The 19,909-nt window shown below is 44.6% G+C and overlaps 1 protein-coding gene across 1 annotated transcript in view; it reads right to left on the bottom strand.

The window, feature by feature from the left end:
* The window catches only part of LVRN (laeverin), a 39,885-nt gene extending 20,499 nt beyond the window's left edge, over positions 1-19,386 (bottom strand). Inside the window, exons 1-6 of the mRNA XM_063320422.1 lie at positions 18,788-19,386; positions 10,479-10,621; positions 9,166-9,305; positions 6,863-6,989; positions 4,490-4,644; positions 3,001-3,114 (exon numbers count right to left, since the gene is read on the bottom strand). Of these exons, the coding sequence (XP_063176492.1) occupies positions 3,001-3,114; positions 4,490-4,644; positions 6,863-6,989; positions 9,166-9,305; positions 10,479-10,621; positions 18,788-19,386 (1,278 nt within the window). The remainder of the gene's footprint in view (positions 1-3,000; positions 3,115-4,489; positions 4,645-6,862; positions 6,990-9,165; positions 9,306-10,478; positions 10,622-18,787) is intronic.
* Positions 19,387-19,909: the final 523 nt, after the last annotated feature.

Below are 19,909 nucleotides of genomic sequence, written 5' to 3'. Positions count from 1 at the left end.
ACTTTTAGAAGATTCTAGTGTCTGAACTCGTTAAAATATTTACTTTATAGCCAGCTCTGGTACGCGGGTTTCAAGGTCTTGCCAGGGCGAGGATGATTAGGAACGAGACCCGGGCACTTGACCCAAGTTGGCCAACAGGATTATTTCATGGCATGAATGGCACATTCAATACAAATCAGAAAGTTTGCTGAGGAGCTCTCTCTCCCTTGATGGCTGCCATCCTGAGAACTTCTTGCCCTGGGGCCGGACCCCTGAGCCCTTCCCTTCCTCCCAAAGCCGTAGCGCTCGCAGTGCCCCACATTTGTGGGACAGTGTCCCCTGCTGGGAGTGCACAGCTTTCTGCTGGTAGAATGGGCTGAGTATAATCCCTGTGTATTTTATATCAGTATCAGGATCGATACTGGTTCTTTAGCATTATTGTTAATTATTTATTCTTATCCTATTAAATTTATTTATATTTTAACCCTCGTGTTTACTTGTTTTCCCCGATTCCCCTTCCCAGGTGTGGAGGTGTCATCAGGTGACAGAGTAATTGTCTAAATAACAAATCGTCTAAATGGGTTTTTCAAACCATAACACAAAAGATGATCCAGTTTCCCCCAGCTGAGTATCTGTACTAATATGGGATGGAAAACGATATCATTACACGGTAAAGAAGAAAGCCCTACATTTTTAAAAAACTGCAGGCCACTTTGAGCACTTCTGCTTCTCAAGAAGAACACAGGCTTCCAATTAATGGGATCAAATTTGTTGACCAATTTTTCTGCGTGTAAAATTTAATTTTCAGGGTTCAATTTATAACTTGGTGGTGATCAGTGGCACCAAGTCCAGTTGGAGGCCAGTAACTAGCAGTGTACACCAGGGGTCAGTACTGCCTCCAGTCCTGTTCAACATCTTCATTAATGATTTGCATGATGGGGCAGAATGTACCCTCAGCAAGTCTGCAGGTGACAAAAAACTCGGAGGAGTGGCTGATACACCAGGGGGTCATGCTGCCACCCAGAGGGACCTGGACAGGCTGGAGATATGGGCTGACAGGAACCTCAGGAAGTTCAACGAGGGGAAGTGAAAAAGTCCTGCACCGGGGGAGCAACAATCCCAAGCAACAGCAGATGCTGGGCATTGTCCAGCTGGAAGGCAGCTTTGTGAAAAAGGACCTGGAAGTCCTGGTGGACACCCAGTTGAACATGAGCCAGCAATGTGTCCTTGCAGCAAAGAAGGCTAATGGTATCCTGAGCTGCATTAGGAGGAGTATTGCCAGCAGGCTGAGGGAGGTGATCCTTCCCCTCTACCCAACCATGGTGAGGCCGCACCTGGAGTGCTGGGTCCAGTGCTGGGCTCACCAGTATAGGAAAGATACAGAGCTACTGGAGAGAGGTCAGCAAAGGCCACAAAGATGATGAACGACTGGAGCACCTCACATACCAGGAAAGGCTGAGAGACCTGGGACTGTTCAGCCTGGAGAAGACAGGACTCAGGGGAATCTCACTGATGTATACAAATATCTGCAGGGAGGGTGCAAGGAGGGTGGAACCAGGCTCTTTCCAGTGGTGCCCAGTGACAGGACCAGAGGCAATGGGCACAAACTGAAACACAGGAGGTTCCCTCTGAACACCAGGAAACACTTTTTCACTGTGAGGCTGACCAAGCACTGGTACAAGTTGCCCAGAGAGGTGGTGGAGTCTCCATCCTTGGAGATGTTCAAAAGCCTCCAGGACATGGTCCTGGTCAGCTGGCTGTAGGCAGCTTGAGCAGAGGGTTGGACCAGATGATCTCCAGAGGTCCCTTCTAACTTCAGCCATTCTGTGATTCCATGAACATGCATGCCCCACAAGACTGCACAAGAGAGCCCTGTGCTCTCACACATGTGTAATTTACTCTGGATTTCTGAGGCACATCACATAACTGTAATTTATCAAATGGAATTACTGCCTGGTATTAAAATTCACTTTATGGACATAAATAAAATGGTGATTGTTGATTTTTAGAAAGGCAAGCTTCTAAATAAAAAGATTAAAATTAAAAAGGAGACAAGGATTTATTTCCAATTTAAAATTTGGTGTCCTTTACACCCTTCAATGATATTAAAACACCGCATTACAGAGAATAAAGGGAGCTATTGTTGAAGTTCAAAGCAGAAGGTTAGCATATCCCATGACCTAAAAATCCTCCTGACAGAATTTGTTTGACATGCCTGTATTAGTTTCCAATTAAGCATGTAATTAAGTACTTAGGTGAATTAGAAAAGGAAAGTGATGAATGGTATTACATCTGAGCCAAATAAAGAGCAGACTGGATTGACTGCAGTCTCAGCCCTGCCCAGACTAAACGGTCCTCCTTTCTTCAGGAGCTGAGGGGACCGTGTAGAGGCATTTATGATTGCACGGGTGAGTGCACCTCATCTCATGGCTACAATGAGCACACCTGTCCTCCTGTCTCAGAGTGTAATGATGGAGTCTTCTAACACGCTGTGGGATTTATGTTTATTCCCATTTGGGCAGAATGGGGAGGAGCTTTACCCTGCTGTTGGATTAGCAATGTGCATTATATCTGCCTTATCCGCAACCAGACACCCATGGACCCAGCGTGATAAATAGACTCAAAATGGCCCAACTTAAGTCACTGCTTGGTAAAGACAGCTAAGGTATGGGATGCTTGGAAAAGAGCTTAGACTGGCAGGGAAGCCAAGCATCAGCTACAGGAGCCAGGAGAGAAAGCGGGGTTTGCTACGTGACAGATCTAGGGCAGAACACCAACTCCTCGCTGCAGAATCACAGCTGTCCAGGCATCCTCTGCGCCAGCTGCAGGAGAGCTGGGTACGATTGCAGCCCCAGAAGATGGAGACCTTCCAGGGAAGAATCAAGACCTGCCAGTGTTTGCCAGGGGAGTTACGTTACTAATACCACAGATTAATTATATCCCATATCCTGCACCTTCCTTTTATTCGTACGTGCTGGAACTTTGCTACTTTAGCTTACTTCAGTCGGTGTTAGTACTTACCAGTGAAAGCTTGGGTTCGACAAAGGTAGCTCCCAGGTACTCAAAGTAAGATGCCAGTCCCTCATTAAGCCACAGATCGTTCCACCAGCTCATTGTTACCAGATTCCCAAACCACTTAAATAGAAAGAAAAAATGTCTCAACATCTCTTTGGACTGCTGTTTTCATTTTTGCAGGTTAAAAACACATACCTATGCTGAAGTAACTTTATTTAATTGTTTAATATTTAATCAACACATCAAATTAATTAAATGGTCAATATTGCTTCAGATGGTGAAAATTCAGTAGAACAAGATGCACCTTGGAAAAAGTCAGAGGTTCAAGGCAGTTATTTTTTAATTTTTTCACCTACAATTTCATTCCTTGAATATGGATGTCAGTGCTTTACGTCATTCTTTTACTCTATTTAATTTTAAACACTTCGCAATAAAGTTTAAATATTTAAAAGATCATATGAGGCTATGATTACAAGTAGGGCATTTATCAAGCAATTACAAAAACATTTTTCCATGTTCTTAACAAAAGAAAATTGTCAGGGGAATGATAAACAGATCGGGGGAAACAACCATTTCCAAAATCAGCAAATCCCTATCCTGGCAAGCTATAAAACTTCCACAACAGCTGCTACGTACTCATATTTGGCAGTTCATATTTAACAAAAAAACTGATCACTTGTGTATTTGTATTTTATTTGTTAATTCTTAAAAATTTGAACTACAACTTTGTTTTAAAATAAAAGTTTAATTAAGTAGTGACATTTGTTTTATTGGCCTGCAATAAAAACACTCTGCTCATCTGAAGGTCTGAAAAGTTACAGACCTTGTCAGAAAGGCATACAAGTGCACTAGCCAAGTTAAACGCTTTCGCTAACTTTGTTGACTAAGTGCAAACAGTTGTTGCTCTGGCAAACAACTGTAAATGAAACACAGTCAATAAAAAAGTGAAACTGCATTATAAATCCAAAACAAATAAGAAAAATCTGGAAAATCTCTATGAAAACTGGACAAAGGTCCAGCTACAGTGTAAAACGTGATCATGTTAATTTTGTTCTGTCGTACCACAGGCTGCTTCTTACAGAAGAACAAATACCTTTTGCAATATGTACATGCACTGCCACTACAAAAGAATACTTATGAAGTCCATTAATTCTCCCACCGAAGTACTAAGTATACTGTGTATAGCGAGCACTGTGCCATCCCTACAGTATTTTCCAGTATGGCACTCAGGTACTGTGTAAGAAAAAAATAAGTAGCCCATTAACAGTTTTGTATCAATGTACTGTGCAGTCAGTATGCAGTCTGCAATATGACGGAATCTGCTTTTAACATTGTGCGATGTATGAACAAATAGTCTTCCAGTACTCTCATGCTCACACCCCCTACTATTTTTCTTTCACTATTTTTCTTTCTACTAATCAGTGACCGCATTGTCAGCAAACAGAAGGACACAACCTCATAGGCAAATAAATGTACAGAATTTTTTACCACATGCCTGGTGTCCTAGCTCATGTGACACAATTATGGCAATCATTGCTTTTCTGGTGGTGAATTTATCACTTGGGAGGTACATCAGTGATGATTCTTGGAAAGTCATTAGCCCCCAGTTTTCCATAGCACCTGCTCCGAAATCAGGCAGTGCAACCAGATCTAAATTGATTGAAACAGAAAAAAAAAAAAAAAATTAAAACTTTCAGAAGTAAAATGCTCACATGATTTTAATGCTCTCACACTGGTTCAGTGTGCAATTAAAGGATCCTACATTTTAGTGGCCCTTTGTGGTATTACGCAAACACTCTTGCAAATGGTCTGTGAAATTTCTTCTTGTCACACTTTTCATCTGTGGTTGCCACTCTTTCAGGGAGCCACACAATAAATTTCCACAAAGTCCAGATCTGTACTTCATCTTGTACATACAAATGTTTTGAACAAAAATGAAGGCTGTACTCTACCAATGCCAGAAGAGAATATATTCACTTCTGGCTCTCAGAAATCTTTCTCTGTATGAGTTTCTCCCATGTTTGGGAAAGATTATACTTACCTCTTTTTTCAGCCTAGCAACTGATAAAAAAAAAAACAAAACGGTGCCCCTTCATCTCTGTGAGTAGAGGGATCTTTTCCATTCTTATTTGAAAGGTACCTTAGAAACATCATCTCTTTGTTTCCACATTATGGCTGCTACCTCTGCACTCCCCTTCTGCCTCATGCACAGTTTCCCAGTCCAAATGTGAGAGCTGGACAAAACATCAAGGATCTCAAAGAAAGCAGCAAAGAGCAAAATTCGGAAAAGGTACAGAGAGCATTTTGGAAGCAGACACAAGCTTGTACTCCAAACCAGCTGACCATGAGCCAGTTCCAGCCTGAAAGCTGGGCAGTTAACGTACGGGTGATGCTGAACCCAAGCACAGCTTGACCGCATCTCAGCAGGGCTTATCGCCTCAGGCTCACAGCAAAGGTATTTCACTTTTGGGGAGGCCGCCCCCATCTATCCAGCTTGAGGCAAGAGAGCTCACTTACAACTGCATTAAAATCAGGTGAAGACAAACCCTTAATTTATCCCTGATTTTAAATGCCTTTATTCTTAATTTCGCACGTTGAGTTCGCAGTATAAATCTCTAGCATTTACAAAGGAGCTATTCCTGGTTGACCTAATCCTATTGATCTGCAAGTAAAACTTCAAAGAAAGTGAGAGGGAAATGCAGCTGGTATTGCATGATGTTACAGTGAGGATTGTAATGGTATTAAGCATTCTGTGAAACTGAAATGTCACCTCACAGGAAGCCTGCAATACCGTTCTTCTACTTCAATTTTGTAACATGTTTGTACCAGTGAATAAATGCATTGATGTTGCTGCTAAACAGAGGAAACACAAGCGTGAAACAAAAAAAATTGTCTACAGCCCTTGAGCAGCTTGTATGATTACTACGATAAAAAAATTAAAGTGTGAAGACTGCATATATTACATTTTCCATAGAAGTGTAGTGAGTATTTCTGCAAGTTATTCTAAATACACTGGGGGATAATACATTTACACAGATGAAAATTTATTTCTTTCAAGTGCCAAAATATAGATTTGACAAATCAACAAATTATCTAGCCAAGAAAGGAGGGAAATTCTTCCCCCCACAGTCCTGCTATCTGCTAAGATCATGGGCAGGTCCAAAACTCATTTTAAATAAGAACTGCCTTCTGTGTTCTCACTATTCTACCAATTTGTATAAAAGAGCACATTTTCCCCATAATCTTCATGCTGAAGCCCTTGGGAATCCAAGTACAAGTGTTGGACAAATTGTACAGTGGAACTACATGATGGCGCCCTTTTTTCTTGACTGAAGCTTGACTTAACTGATTTACCTGATGTCCATTTTAGGTAGAAACAGTGTTTTCCTGCAGGAGTCTTTTTTTTCTGGGGAGGAACGTGCAGAAACATACACTCAACTCACAGGTAAGACAGGGACATACTGAAGAAGGCAAGGAGTGCTTTGGGGAGACATGGGTTACAGCAAGCCTGGATTTACTAGGAGGAGGCAGGGACTACAACATCCTCGCCTAGTATGGTCTATGCATCCCAGAAATAGCCACATGACTGAAAAACTCTTTTCTATCCTCTGTGTAGTCCCATCTGCCCCTTTATTAGCAAATGATGCTTTAAAAGAATGAGTGGGATATGGAGGTAAGAGTGACGAGTTACAGGTTAACACGAGCCATGATGCAGAAAGGAGAATTCAGTGAGTTAAAGCTTAAGGGTTTTACTCCATGAATGTGGTGAGCTGTAAAAAGACAACACCCCAAAAGTGCCTATTGCTTCTCTGAATGGCACACCAGCAGCAGCCGTTTCTGGCCCATTTAAGAAAATAAGTAATCTCACCTGTCTTTGGCAGAGGGTAGCTGACATTAAGTAAGTCTTCCAGAAATGAAAATATTGGGCCTGTGATATTTAAAGCATAGTCCACATACCCATTTCTAATTGCCTCTTTCCGAGCCCAAATACGTATCTGCAACAAAACAAGGAAGCATCATTTAGATAGCCCTCATATTTTCATTTTCTTTGCTTCTCTTCTGTGAATCATTGTTTGAAAATGCTGTCTCTCCACACCAGACCAAGCAATAAAGCATATAATGAAAAAAATCCCAACTCAAGTTTCGCTGGACCTAATAAAATGTGGCACAGAGCCTAATCCTGCTAAGATCTAGGAGAGTTCCAGTACTTCAAAAGGGCCAAGATTTGAATCCAGCTATACATTGTTGGAACAAACAGAATCCTGTTTTTTCTTTTATTAAATGGGAAATGCTGTAAAACTATTTAGAATCACACATCTTAGGCCAATGTATCCCAGCCAGTGAGTCTGGGTAACGAACCTGCCTTCAGCCCGACGCTCTTTCCCCAAAGAGAGAAAAATGGACGTTCAGAGAGCATCTGCTGTCCGAACGCACACATCTCTCCTCAGAAACCTTCTCACAGCCTGAAACAGACCCCTGGCCTCCCACTGCTGCTGGAGAGAGCAGACGACATCTGAGCAGACAGCATCTGTACCCCTGAGTAATGGAGACAGCAGCAGCAAGGAAAGCTCTCCCCTCCCATGCCCATGTGCTTTGTCGCGACACTGAAAAGGGCGGCTGCTTGCCCAAGGGGACGGAGTAGGCCGAGAAAAGGTTTATGTCTCCATCATATACCTCTGGATGCGAGCACCCCCCGCCATGTGCCTGGCAGTTCAGATCCCAAGCACTTTTTGCATCTAAATGCAATACATGGTCTCACAAGGATCCGCAGAGCCAAAACCTAAAAGCAGAGTTCAGAAGCCTCAGGATTTAATTTACAAGGGAAAAAATAAAGCATATTCAGTCAGTGGAGTATCCTCAGCCTCTGAGCCCCTCTTTATAGCCGAGGCTTCAGAGGAGACTGAAAGACCAGATCACTCCATTTTTCCGAAACCTAAACACAATCGGCAGACTTAAAATCCTAATTCTAGTATGAGCTTTGAGTTATAATACTGGTGTTTCAGGTTGTAAATGACTTACCAGAAATGCCAAAACAGATGCAACACACATGCTCACACAAATACATATGGAAGGCATAAACTGAGCACCTCTGTCTGAAACCAAGGGGCAAAATACCCTCTCCCCTCTATCTCACAGAACACAGGTGGTGCCTCTTCCCTCTGGAAAACACTCTTTTGAGTGCTTTGCTTTGCTGACTGCTGCCAGGACAAACCAGCCCAAGAAAAAGGCACTACAGAGCGAGCTGTAAGCATCCAACATGTTCTGTACAGGGGACGGCAGGTATGATACACCAACTCCAATCTTCACTTAAAAAAGGAGCTAATACTGTGCTACCTAGGTCACCTCGGCACTGTCCTCTCACCTTGTCCCACCCCTCCCCAGTAGGATGACAGTGAACTAACCATGAAGCTAACACTGTGCTCTCATTTATTAAGGACAGCAAGTATATGCTACCCTTAACAGCTTTATGCTTGAGTTTACTATTTATTTTGGAACAACTTGACACATCTCTTCCCTGTTGACTTTCAGCAAGAGAAGGAAAGTGAAACAACTGATGCCAACAGAGTATATTTTTTTACAGCTTCCCTCAAGAAGCTTTGGCCATTGTAGTGTAAGAGAAAAACTGTATACTGACTGATGAAGAAGCCTCAAACACAAACCAGTTGGTTTTGGAGGCTAAAAAATGTGCCCACTGCAGAATAAAAGGTTAAAATACTAGTATACAAAATGCACAGTATTGCTCCTACTGATGTCACAATGCTGCTCATGAAAGGGCCTTGAAGAACAAAGCACTGAACTTCAGTGCTTTGTCACAGCAGTGGAAATGGATATTTGTTTCCAACTAAGACAGCTAAGAAGATAAGATGACCCTGAATTATGACCCGTACTTTCTGCAGAGTAGCTGCTCCCAAAGTTTTAACATCCAGAGTTTATGCCTATTTGTGGAATTGTATGAAATGAACAGTACAGGACAATAAAATAGTTGTCTTAACAGAAAGCTTTCTACAGAAATATCTGCAGGATAAATGTTAGCAGTTTTGCCACATCAGCAAATAGTTTTGGAATGGAAAGCACAGTTAATGTCTGTGATATCTTCTAAAGCACATGATGCACCACAGAGCCAACTTCTGTGGTAAACTGCTATAATGTGTTATGCAGCCTCCTATTTACCTCATTTCCCCGCTCGGTTCTGGTGACATAATCAAAATCACCAATCACAAAAGCAGTCAAGTAAGTTGACATTTTCAGCGAAGTGTTAAACGTGGTAACAGTCCACAGGCTTCCATTTTCATCCTTCATTTCAGATACATCTAGAAAAAAATATCAGAGAAATATTCAAACCATTGCTCTTCCATAACAAACACAGAAATTTGTGTTTTCTGCATGATCTTTTACACCTCTCTTCAATATGCTGAATTTCTGCACCAACTTCATATGCTTCTGGCAGAAGGCGAGCAGCCAGACTTGTTGCTACTGCCACGTATCAGAGTCATGACCTTCCATGCAAACACCAAAAATCCACTCTTGAGCTTCTTAACTGAAGCGTTGGAAGGATATCAAACTGCGACTGTTTTAGGATGTGGGCAATTTATGCCATGCTGCATATCTCTAACATGTATGACTTACTGTGATTCAAATACAGGTCATGTGTGCCTGAGAATTATGAAATACCTCCCTTCTAAATAAGGGGGACATGAGCAAAATTCTCAGGGGAAGAAAATGCTTCAAGTGATTCTCACAGAGATCCCAACTATTATAATTCCTAAGTTACTTAGCTTGCACGGAAATCTCATAAAACTTCCCTTTTATGGCTGAAAATTATTTAGCTGAAGAAGATTCATGGTACTGAACTGCAGAAAAAAGCCATTAAGAAGGAGGCAGGAGATTCAACACATTTCTGTAGGAATACTAAATTATGGAATTTCTTTGGAATCTTATATCCCCCATGCATCCCACACAAGAGCCCAGCAAGGGACAGGAGGAGCATCTCCAGAGCCTTATACTCCTCTCGTTCTTCTTCTGCACATACACAGGAGACTATTGTGTCTCTGCCTGGTAAAACAATTTTTTGTATGTTGTAAATATGTCTTAAAATCTACTTAGAATGAAAGGAATCCCTTAATATCACAATTACAGGCTTTGCATACCGGGGCCGCCACTTAGGCAGGTGTCACGCAGCCAGGCAGACACACTACTGAGCAGTAAATGCCAGGAATCAAACCCTATGCAGCCTCCAGCAACCAGAGGAGAGCGCATCGCAACTGCCAATACCGTGGAATTATTGCCATCAGAGAGGTGAATTATGAATAACTGTCTCCAAATTTTAAGTTCGTAGGCACAGATTTTCTGTGCGTTTTCGAGGTATTAGCACAAGAACAACAGAACACTGCTGTATCAGATGATAGAGCCTGTTCAGATAATACCCTTTTAAAAAGTAATTTAGGGGGGAAAAAAACACATAAGTCTACTTGCTGTTTACCTACCAATAGCAGGCATGTTGGAAAGAGCCACATAGCTTGGGTCATGGATGATTCTGATGTTAAATGTGGCCTTCATGGCAGGTTCATCAAAACATGGGTAAACTGTCCTGGCATACGTTGGTTCCAGTTGGGAGGCAATCAGCATACTGTATCAAAAATACAAGTAAGATTAGTCCAGCATGCTACAGCTGATCAAAATCAATATATAGTGCATAAAAAACGTCAAATAAGCAAGAAGTGATAAGTAGATAAGTAGATTTGGAAAAGGTTTTGTTATTATTTAAAGCCATGATTAAATCCTCATGCCCAACAGACAGTTCAGTTTGGATGCTTCTAGAGAAAAGCAGTCTTTTTTAATTACGTTGTGTTTGTTTGTTTGTTTTTTCTCACAGGCCTTTTCCAGATATCTTATTTTAAATATTTGAACTTTTCTAGTTCGTTTATTAAGACAATAAGTGTAAGGCTATTGGTGAGACCTCAGCACCAAACCCAAAATACAGGTTTGGCTGTAGACTGGGCTGGTAAGCGGCCAAAACTGCAGTAACAGCAGAAAATCCGACTACAAAGCAACCACTTTACCCTATAAATACCTGCAGCCACCAGGGCCTGTTGAGCTCTCCTTCCATAGCGGCAGGCTGCACGGTGGTGGTGTCCCCTTGAGCAGGGACACCTCTCAGGGTCACCCCTCGAGGCTGAGGGAGCCCTTACCTGACACCAGACATCGATGGGTTGGAAGTGACATTTTTTTGCATGCATGGAACATTTAAGATACGTATAGTAAACTTTTGCGATTATCTTTGTATCCCATACTGACTTTAAGTGCAGTCAGTCGTAGAGTATTGACCACCAACCCATCCGTGTTTATGAAGTACTTTACATACCTAAATTTACTGATTTATTCAGCAAACTAACTCTAGATTAGAGCTGTTTGAGTAATCTCTGGCCCTTCTCCTGCAACACAGACTGGCTGGAATCAAAATATAAATCACCGTGTCCTGTGGCCAAAGTTTCAAAGAAGAGCTGGACATCTGGGCCATTCATGTTAAGGCATCTTTGCCAGGAATTAGAAAAAAATATGCATGCAATGGTTTTCAAAGCTCCATAGCGGTCAGCCGAGTAGTAGCCAGCAGCTGAGCATACAAGAATGGCATAATCTGCTGTTTCGGTGACCTCAGTACTATCACAGGGCTAATATTTTTCAGCTGTAGTTGAGGTGCTGTTCACATCAGGTTCACACAGGCTTACACTTAGCACAGAGACGTGCCAAACAAGCCAGGAGCCATCAGGACAGCATCCATACATTAAGTAACAACCCATAATGAGTCATATCTGCACGTCACAGTGGAGTAACAAGTCAGATCTACCCGACAAGCACAGCGTGACCGCACCTGACCACCACAGTCACTGCACCGTGCACTGAACGACATCCAAAACCACCTAAGGTTGTACATTTTAAGATTCCGTTTTCTAGATGCCTGAAATGAATGGATTAGCTCTCCATCGATATTTACATCCCTTTGCAGAAGACATGCTGCATTGCCTGTGATTCGACCCAAGGAGCAGAGTGGTTAGCCTCCTGCTTCCATTGGCACAAGTCAGCAACGCTTTCCACCCAGTTCCCAAGGCCAGAAACTGGCTCCCCCAGGAGCCCTTTTCCTTTGAAAGACGTTTGGCTGTTGCTGTTTTAATAGCTGGGCTATCTCACCCTGCCCAAAGCCAATCTCATCAACCCATCTCAGCGGAGAGCATCAGCAGCTCATCTACGCTGTGTCATCCTCACTGCTGACACTGGGGAACTGAGTTAGTATCAACAGGACGGCTGTGTAAGAGCCCTGTACTCTCAAAACACAGTACATTTTGCATTTAACAGACATACCTGACACCGTACCACAACAAAACTAATGACATTTAAAAGAACACGTGTTGAACACGTGTTGATGCATGGTGACTATTGGGACTGTTACAAAAGCATATCCCTGAAATGTTATTAGTACCTAGTGTTGAAAGGCCTTATGTGTATTGCCATGAACAATGAGGATTCTATCCTTGAATTTATGAAGCATGAGCTAATGAAAAGAACTCCTAATCAAGGGAGTCAAGTATTATGTCATTTTCAAGGAAGCACATCAAGCATAAGAACCTCGAGGATGGTACTAATCTACACGTTTTGAGAAGTTTAGCCAACTTGGCAGGAAAAGTGAAAATTCTTAGTATCCTAAGCTGAACTACCTTCATTATAATACTAAAAATCATGCCCCTAGGTCAAGAAGACCCTTGCCCAGGTGAAGACCCTTCCCTTGAGCATGTGTGGTAGCTATAACTTGATGCCGTAATCGTATGTAAATTACTAACCAGCCAAATATAGGAAGGAGGTAATAATATTATAACGATGTTGTAAAATGTGTATAAAAATCGCACAGAGAGTTCTGATGGGTATGCATGCTAGGAGGAACGATCCCCCGTGCATCCAGCGCTTCAGTAAAGAACACCTAACTTCTAAAACTCAAAACAAGTCTTTGAGGGTTTCCCTTTAACGGGATTTTACGGTAACAGGACCACGACATCTGTTTTGCAGTGAGGAATGGCTCCAGAGAGAGAGCAGCACAGAGTATTTCACTTATCGCCTGTCACTGCACCAACATTTTCTTTATGGACCTGATTCCCTGCAGTCAAGTGTGTGCTCTGCCAGCCAGCATCTGCCCTGACGGATGCAGCTGAGAAGCATCACCTCCCCTCCTCCTTTACCCTCTCCAATGACAGAAAGTGACTTAAACTTCTGCCAGGGTTGCACAGGAGCAGCAAAAGTGGCAGGCCACTTCATCACGGGAATCAGTCACTGAAAATACTCTTTATCTCCGTCTTCCCGTGCGGCAAAGCATGCTTCTGCGTGTTCGGCTGTGCTCTCAGTCTTTGTTCTAGGAAACACTGAGCAACCCCACGACTGCAAATTCCCCACCACCACTGCAATTATCGCCTCAGGAGGCTCTGTCCCAGCAGAAAACAGTGCAGACACTTAACAAATTTGCCCACAAGAAATTCTTGCTCGAGAATACAAAATGGCATATATTGGGCAAAAGCATCGTGATAAAAAAAGAAATACAAGGACGGATTAAATGTTATTTTTCAGCGGGACTCCAAATAAAAAAGAAAAATGGGAAAGTTTCATGCACATTACACAAATAGCTGCTGTTACAAACTCACATTACCTCATATCATTTGTCAGAATGAATCATTGTTGGGGCTCTTTTCTTGGTTGTTTTGTTGGGTTTTTTTTTTAACGTGAAGGTATTAGCATGAACTCAACTACTAGCTAACTTTTTTCCACACTGCAAGATTATCACACAACAAATTACCCAAAAGTAAATTAATTTTTAAAAAAGCCTAACATCGTCTAAGCAAATAAATTCCTCTCTTAAGCCTACAGTTTTGTGCATAGATTTCATTTTCTTTTTTCATAAGTATGATATAATGCCTCCTTTCCCTTGTAAAACAAAATCAAAGCCACCATATTTTAAATAATGAGAAACAAACAGATAACAGCATCTCTTAGCCTAAATCTTTGACAATTTGTACTACACAGGTTCTTTTTTCTTTCCCACTTAGTATATCTGAAAACAAGGAAAGGAAAATGAAGAACGCATCCTGTATGAATGCCTAGTGGACACTGTTTCACCTGATAAAAAAAACAACATAATTATAGAAGAAATGTTTTATGTTGGTGCAAAAAAATTATTCTTCTAAAAATGCCTTCTCATTAAAATAATATTATTTGTAGTACTGATAGCATAATGGGGTTTTGTGTTAACGTCTTTTATATCTGACTTCTTCCACTTTAGAAACATATAAGAATTAAACTGTAAAGCAAGCCCTGAAGCGGCTCGAAGTAAAGGAGTTTTACAGTGCGCAGAATCCTGTTCTGTGCAGGAGCTGCCCCCAACACCCGCTCCCCTTTTCAGGTGAAGACTGCTCAGTACTAACAGGCAGCCCAAGAAAACACCAAACCTGTTATTTGCTCTGATTTCTGTCCCATGCCTTCGATGGTCTTACAAAACAGAGCTAAGAACTTCAGATCCCCTGCTCTGAGGCACAACTAACTGTGACAAAGCTGTTCTAATCCCCTTTCCCCTCATCCTAGTAATTGATGCAGAAGCAACTGATAAAAATGAGTGGAAATGTTGTGTCTGATTACATTTTGGGATGCCTGTCAATACCAGCCCTATCCAGTCAGTTATTTTATAGAAGTCAGAGTGGCTACCAAGCAAAATTCTCCAAGGACTTTGAAAGGCTGCTGTGAACAGTGACATGCAGCGTGCACTGTATGCTAGCCCCCACGTGGATCCTCTAACCCTGGAGTGGCGTACATGGGCTCATTCCCAGCAGCCCAAGCTCCGTATGCAGAACGACGCTACATAAACACCCCCCCCCCCATTGTATATGTTTGAGCCAGCACTGCTGGAGAAGGGCAAAGGTGGGTCCTGTCTATTTCTGCCTACCCAGAACCTTGCATGGACTCTCCCAGCTATGTGCAGAATGCAGATTCCCTATTTCAACAGGAAAGCCTTCAAATACTTAGTGCTGCTGAAGAGGGAAGCATCTTCTTTCTTTACTTTCTTTGCTCCTGCAGACATGGGTGCTATCTCTAAAGAGCGCTCCCGTTCTTCAGAGTTTTCCCTTGCATGCAAGACCCGATCCGGTGGGTAGTACAAACTGTCAGCAACACTAAAAACATGTGCAGTCATCAGTGATCAAACTGATAAACAATTTCGGTGCAGGAAATGGGGTGAAGTTTGGGCTTGGGTTTGTTCTGTTTTCTACAGAGCTGAGGTTTGCGCTTCTGAAAATCGCTGGCTCTGTGAGCAGCTTTCCCCCACCACCTTGACAGTGTGCTCCGGCTCCGGCTTGGAGACAGGACAGGGAACAGTACTTGGTGTCACCTGGCTAATTCTGCCAACCTGCCAAGAGCAATGTGCGTGTTTGACCAAGAAAAAAAAGCCATCAGTGCCAAAGCTCTGATGGAACATTCATTTCAGAGACTTCACTTCTCTTTAGGATCTAGCTGCCTACTGAAAGATTGCCCTTCTGTGTTTAAACTCTTCTGAAATGGGAGGTCTCTAGTGGTTCCACAAACACAAATTTAAAAACAACACTAAGACTTGTAGCACGTGCAAGAAATACAGGAGTCTGCACAAAACCACAGATGAACGGCACGTCATCCTTTTATCGCCGGGGGTTTAGTTACGTGCTGAAGCCAGAAGACCATGCAGAAATTGGACCCCAAAGCTCTGCCAGATCCAGGTACCAGTCACTTTAGAAGAGCTACAGGGCAATCTGCTGGAGGTAGTGGTTTCCTCGCAGAACAGGAATAGGCTTTGCACTGACAGCTACTGAAGGGCACTGAATGTTTTCACATCACTCCTGATCTATGTAATACATTAGAATCCAACTTTTTCCATCATTAACAGCTTGCTAGATCTTAGAGACTACACCCCACAAAATATACCTCCTCCTCCAAAAACAAAGGAAGGCAAAACCCTTTCAGTGTAACTGGACTTCATCAGATTAGGGAACAGCTGGTAAACTGATGACTTGATTCTTACTGAAGGGAAAGAAAACACAACAAGATGCTTGCTGTTGCATACTCTCAATTCAAAGAAAGCCTTTTAAAGCAAAAAAGACATGCAAAATCCATTCAAGAATACCAGGAATGTGGGCAGAAACAAGTAACCAAAACAATATGTTATATCTGCAATCAGTGGATTTCCTTTGATTTATTTCAGTGTCTGAACACCACTGGCATCTCTTTAACCAGACTGCAGTCTCACATTTCGTTACTGCTTCGTGATGAGCTAAGAATGAAATGGAACAATTGTCATCAGTCTTTTAAACAATTGGAAATTGAACTATACACCTTATTTTAATGTTTTAAAAACATTTTTTTCTTATTTTCTACTGTGCAGCACAGCTGACAATAGCTTTTTTTTTTTCAGATCCTCTGAATTTTACACAATCTGAATCAAAAAATGTCATAGTCTAATTCAGTGTTTCTTAGATAGGACTTGATTGAGTTAATACAGCATCAGAAAGCACACTAATACAATAATAAGTAATTAAGTGCTTGTTCCTTTCTTACTTACTTGGATGTTTTTTAATTATGTAAGTTAAGCACAGTGTTCTAGATTTTCCTCTACTCAAAAGTTGCACAAATAACCCTGTGAATGACAATCAGTGAAGGAAGAAAGTGCAAATGAAGAAAAACAGAATATATTTCTTAAAAATACTTATTAACATACCGCATTTTTCTCAAAGGCTAACCAACTTATCGCCTTTCTCTTAAAAAAAAAAAAAAAGAGTCTGCATAAATTAAATTTTCCAGATGTGGCAGACAATGGTATCAGCAAAGATTTACCCAAGAGCTGCCAGCTGAAAAGCCAACTCATTGTTGCAGAAAAACCACACAGTCCTCCTCCATTTCAATAAAAGCTATTAACTTTATTTTGTGGTTTCTTGTTATGGCTACTCATACACGGACGTGCATGTATATGGATCTTTTGGGTAACTGAGATTACCTGCTTTAACAGAAAGTCTATGAACTGCCAAGATACAATTTATTTTAGTGGACTCATTGTCCTGGTTCCGGTGGGGATAGGGTTAATTTTCCCTGGTATTCCATGCCATGTGAGCCACGCCCACCCTGAGCTGCCGGGGGAGGGGGCAGGAAGTTGCTGCTTAAAAGCGGGCTGGGGCGTCCCGGGGCCGGCCGGTCGGCGAGCGGCGGGGAAGGGCGGTTCCGTAATCGCGTTTGTATATTCCCCTACCCGCGTTGTTGTTGTTGTTTGCCTGTTCCCTCTGCTGTTCTGTTAAACTGCCTTTGTCCCAACCCAAGAGTCTTGCCTTTTCTTACGATCCTTCCTCTATTAGGAAGGCACGAGCGAGCGGCACGTGGTTCTTTGTTGCCATCTGAGGCTAAACCACGACACTCATCAATAAGCTGGGAGCCAAGAACACTTTAATTTTAACTCTAGTTTTCCTTCTAAGTCACTGGTTGCTGCTCCTCAGCAATTCACTAAATCTTTAATTATTACAAATGAAATAACTTTAAAATAAGTAACTTATCTGCCTCTCCTTTAAACACCTGTTTTGTAAAACTTTTCTTCTGCTGGAACTATTTGAATCATAATCTTTTTGGTTCATAATTTAACTTCTCTTTAGCAAGTTTCACATCCAGAATTTTGTAACACAATTCACCTTGAGAAGATTCCCAATAAAAAAATAAACAGGCAGGCATTATTTTGAGGGTGAAAATATGTTTTAGATGATTGACTTCTTGATGAGCTCACACTGCCCTGGTACCGATTCTGCAGTTCAAAAGAAAAAAAAATGAAAGGATACTAATAGCACTCGCTAAGGAAATCATCGGTTGTCTGACAACAGCCAAACAACTGCATGTGCAAGAGCACCTACAAAGCCCAGCTGTCTAAAGCGGCCACCCATCCTACTCCGCCATACTTCTGAAACTGCAGGTGGTCAACGACTCTAAAACCATGCTCAAATACACATCCAAAATCCTGGGTTCTAGACAAAGACATGCTCCCCACAGACACAGGCAGAGGAGGTGAGGAGCACTCAGTGCTACACTGACATGTGTGGGGACAGGATGAAGGCTCTGAGCCGGACTGCAGCTCCCAGGAACGGGACGTAGGTGTTGTCTGACCCCCCGCTGCGAGTCAAAGACACAGAAAGAGAGACATGTCCAGAAAACATTGACCAGTGGAGATAGACTCTTTCCTCTGCCAAAGACAGAGATCTTCTGTCTGATCTTCAGTAAGCTCTCCCAGTCTAACTCCGGAGCTGCAGCTCCTCACCAGCCTCTGCGAACCAGGAGGTCTTTGCAAACCATCTCAGCATGGTCCTTGCAAACCACCACTTGAGCTGTGGCTCAAGTCGGCTGCCGAAGAAAAGCCAGGGCCACCCTGCCGGTGCTCTCTGGAGAGGAGAGCGAGCATCACGGAGCGCAGACCTGAATTTCTGACAAGTTATCCTTACAGCCCGTGATGTGCACACACCTGGGGAAAGGGTGCGGGATGCGGGACGCAGCCGAGCCCGCCCCGGGCGTCCCTGCCGTGCGGAGCACCCATTTCTCTTAGGACCACCCAGGTGCCGCCCAGCCCCGCTACCACCGTCTGCGGAGACGCAGCATCTCCCGCAGCCGCGTCCGACGCCTCGAGGGGGGGACCCGGCGGCGGGGGCCGGGGGACCCGCGGGTGCCGTCGGCGGAGGGGCGCGGGGTGCCGGGGGCGGCGGCCGCCGCCTACCTGCTCCGTCCCTGGTCGGTGTAGCGGGTGAGGAAGAGCCCGTCGAGGTCCTCCTCCAGCCGGCCCTGGAAGCCCAGCTGCAGCACGTACCGGCGCCCGGCCCGCAGCCGGCCCCGCAGCTCCAGCACGGCCGTCTCGCCCTCCTCCTCCTGCCGCAGCCCCGCCACCTCCACGGCAGGCCCCGACGCCGGCAAAGGGCCGCGGACGACGGCGGCCCCCCGGCTCCGCAGCCCGGCGCTGTGCAGCACCGCCTCCTCCGTGTCCTGCCGGCAGCGCACCGTGATGTTCACCTGCCCGCTGAAGGCGAAGGGCCCCGCCTGGCCCGGACGCACCCGCGGCCACAGCTCCAGGTCGTAGTGGAGCGGCAGGAGGTGGCGGGGCAGGCGGCGGACGGAGCGGCCGCCGGCGGCGGGACCCGGCGGGGCGGCGGAGCCGGGGGCGGCGGGCGACGGGAGGGGCGGCGGCGGCGCCTCCTGCCGGCAGCGCCCGTAGAGGGCGGCGAGAGCCAGCAGGGCGGCCAGTAGCCCCAGCAGCAGGGCGGCCAGCAGGGCGGCGGCTCTCCGCCCCACGTACAGCCCGCGGCCGCCGCGGGGACCCATCCCCGCCGCTCTGCGCAGCCCGGCGGCCCGGCACTGCCCCTACTTACGGGGCGGCGGCGCGGGGGAGTGAGCGCGACTGAGGGCGGGACGATGGGGACCCCCCCCCTCCCAGGGCAGCCGCTCCCCGGAGGGCTGCTCCGGCCGGGTGGGCAGCCCCGGGACTGGCGGGGAGCGGGGGCGGCGGGGGAGCGGCCCGCGGTCTGCCCCCCTTCCCCCTGCTTCAGCCTGCCGGGGGGACTAGCGAGCAGCGGCTCCTAAAAGCCCCGGGGTGGGCGATGATGCTGGGTGGGGTCCGTGCCCGAGGACCCCCGGGTATGAGTGATAACGGCACCGCCCGGGCAGACGGGACGGGACAGTACCCCGCCGTGGTATCCCGGTGCTCCGTCGCGCTGGAGCTTCGGGGGCTCCCCGCACGCCAGCAGGAACGGCCGATGGAAAAAGGAAAAAAAATAACAACCCAAACCCGCACGTATTCCTACTTTTTTCCCACCACCGTCAGGAATGGCAAGAGAAAGAATGAGGA

This window comes from Chroicocephalus ridibundus, chromosome Z (assembly GCF_963924245.1).
Source record: "Chroicocephalus ridibundus chromosome Z, bChrRid1.1, whole genome shotgun sequence".
Classification (NCBI taxonomy): domain Eukaryota; kingdom Metazoa; phylum Chordata; class Aves; order Charadriiformes; family Laridae; genus Chroicocephalus; species Chroicocephalus ridibundus.
This window is presented reverse-complemented; position numbering and strand designations above follow the sequence as displayed.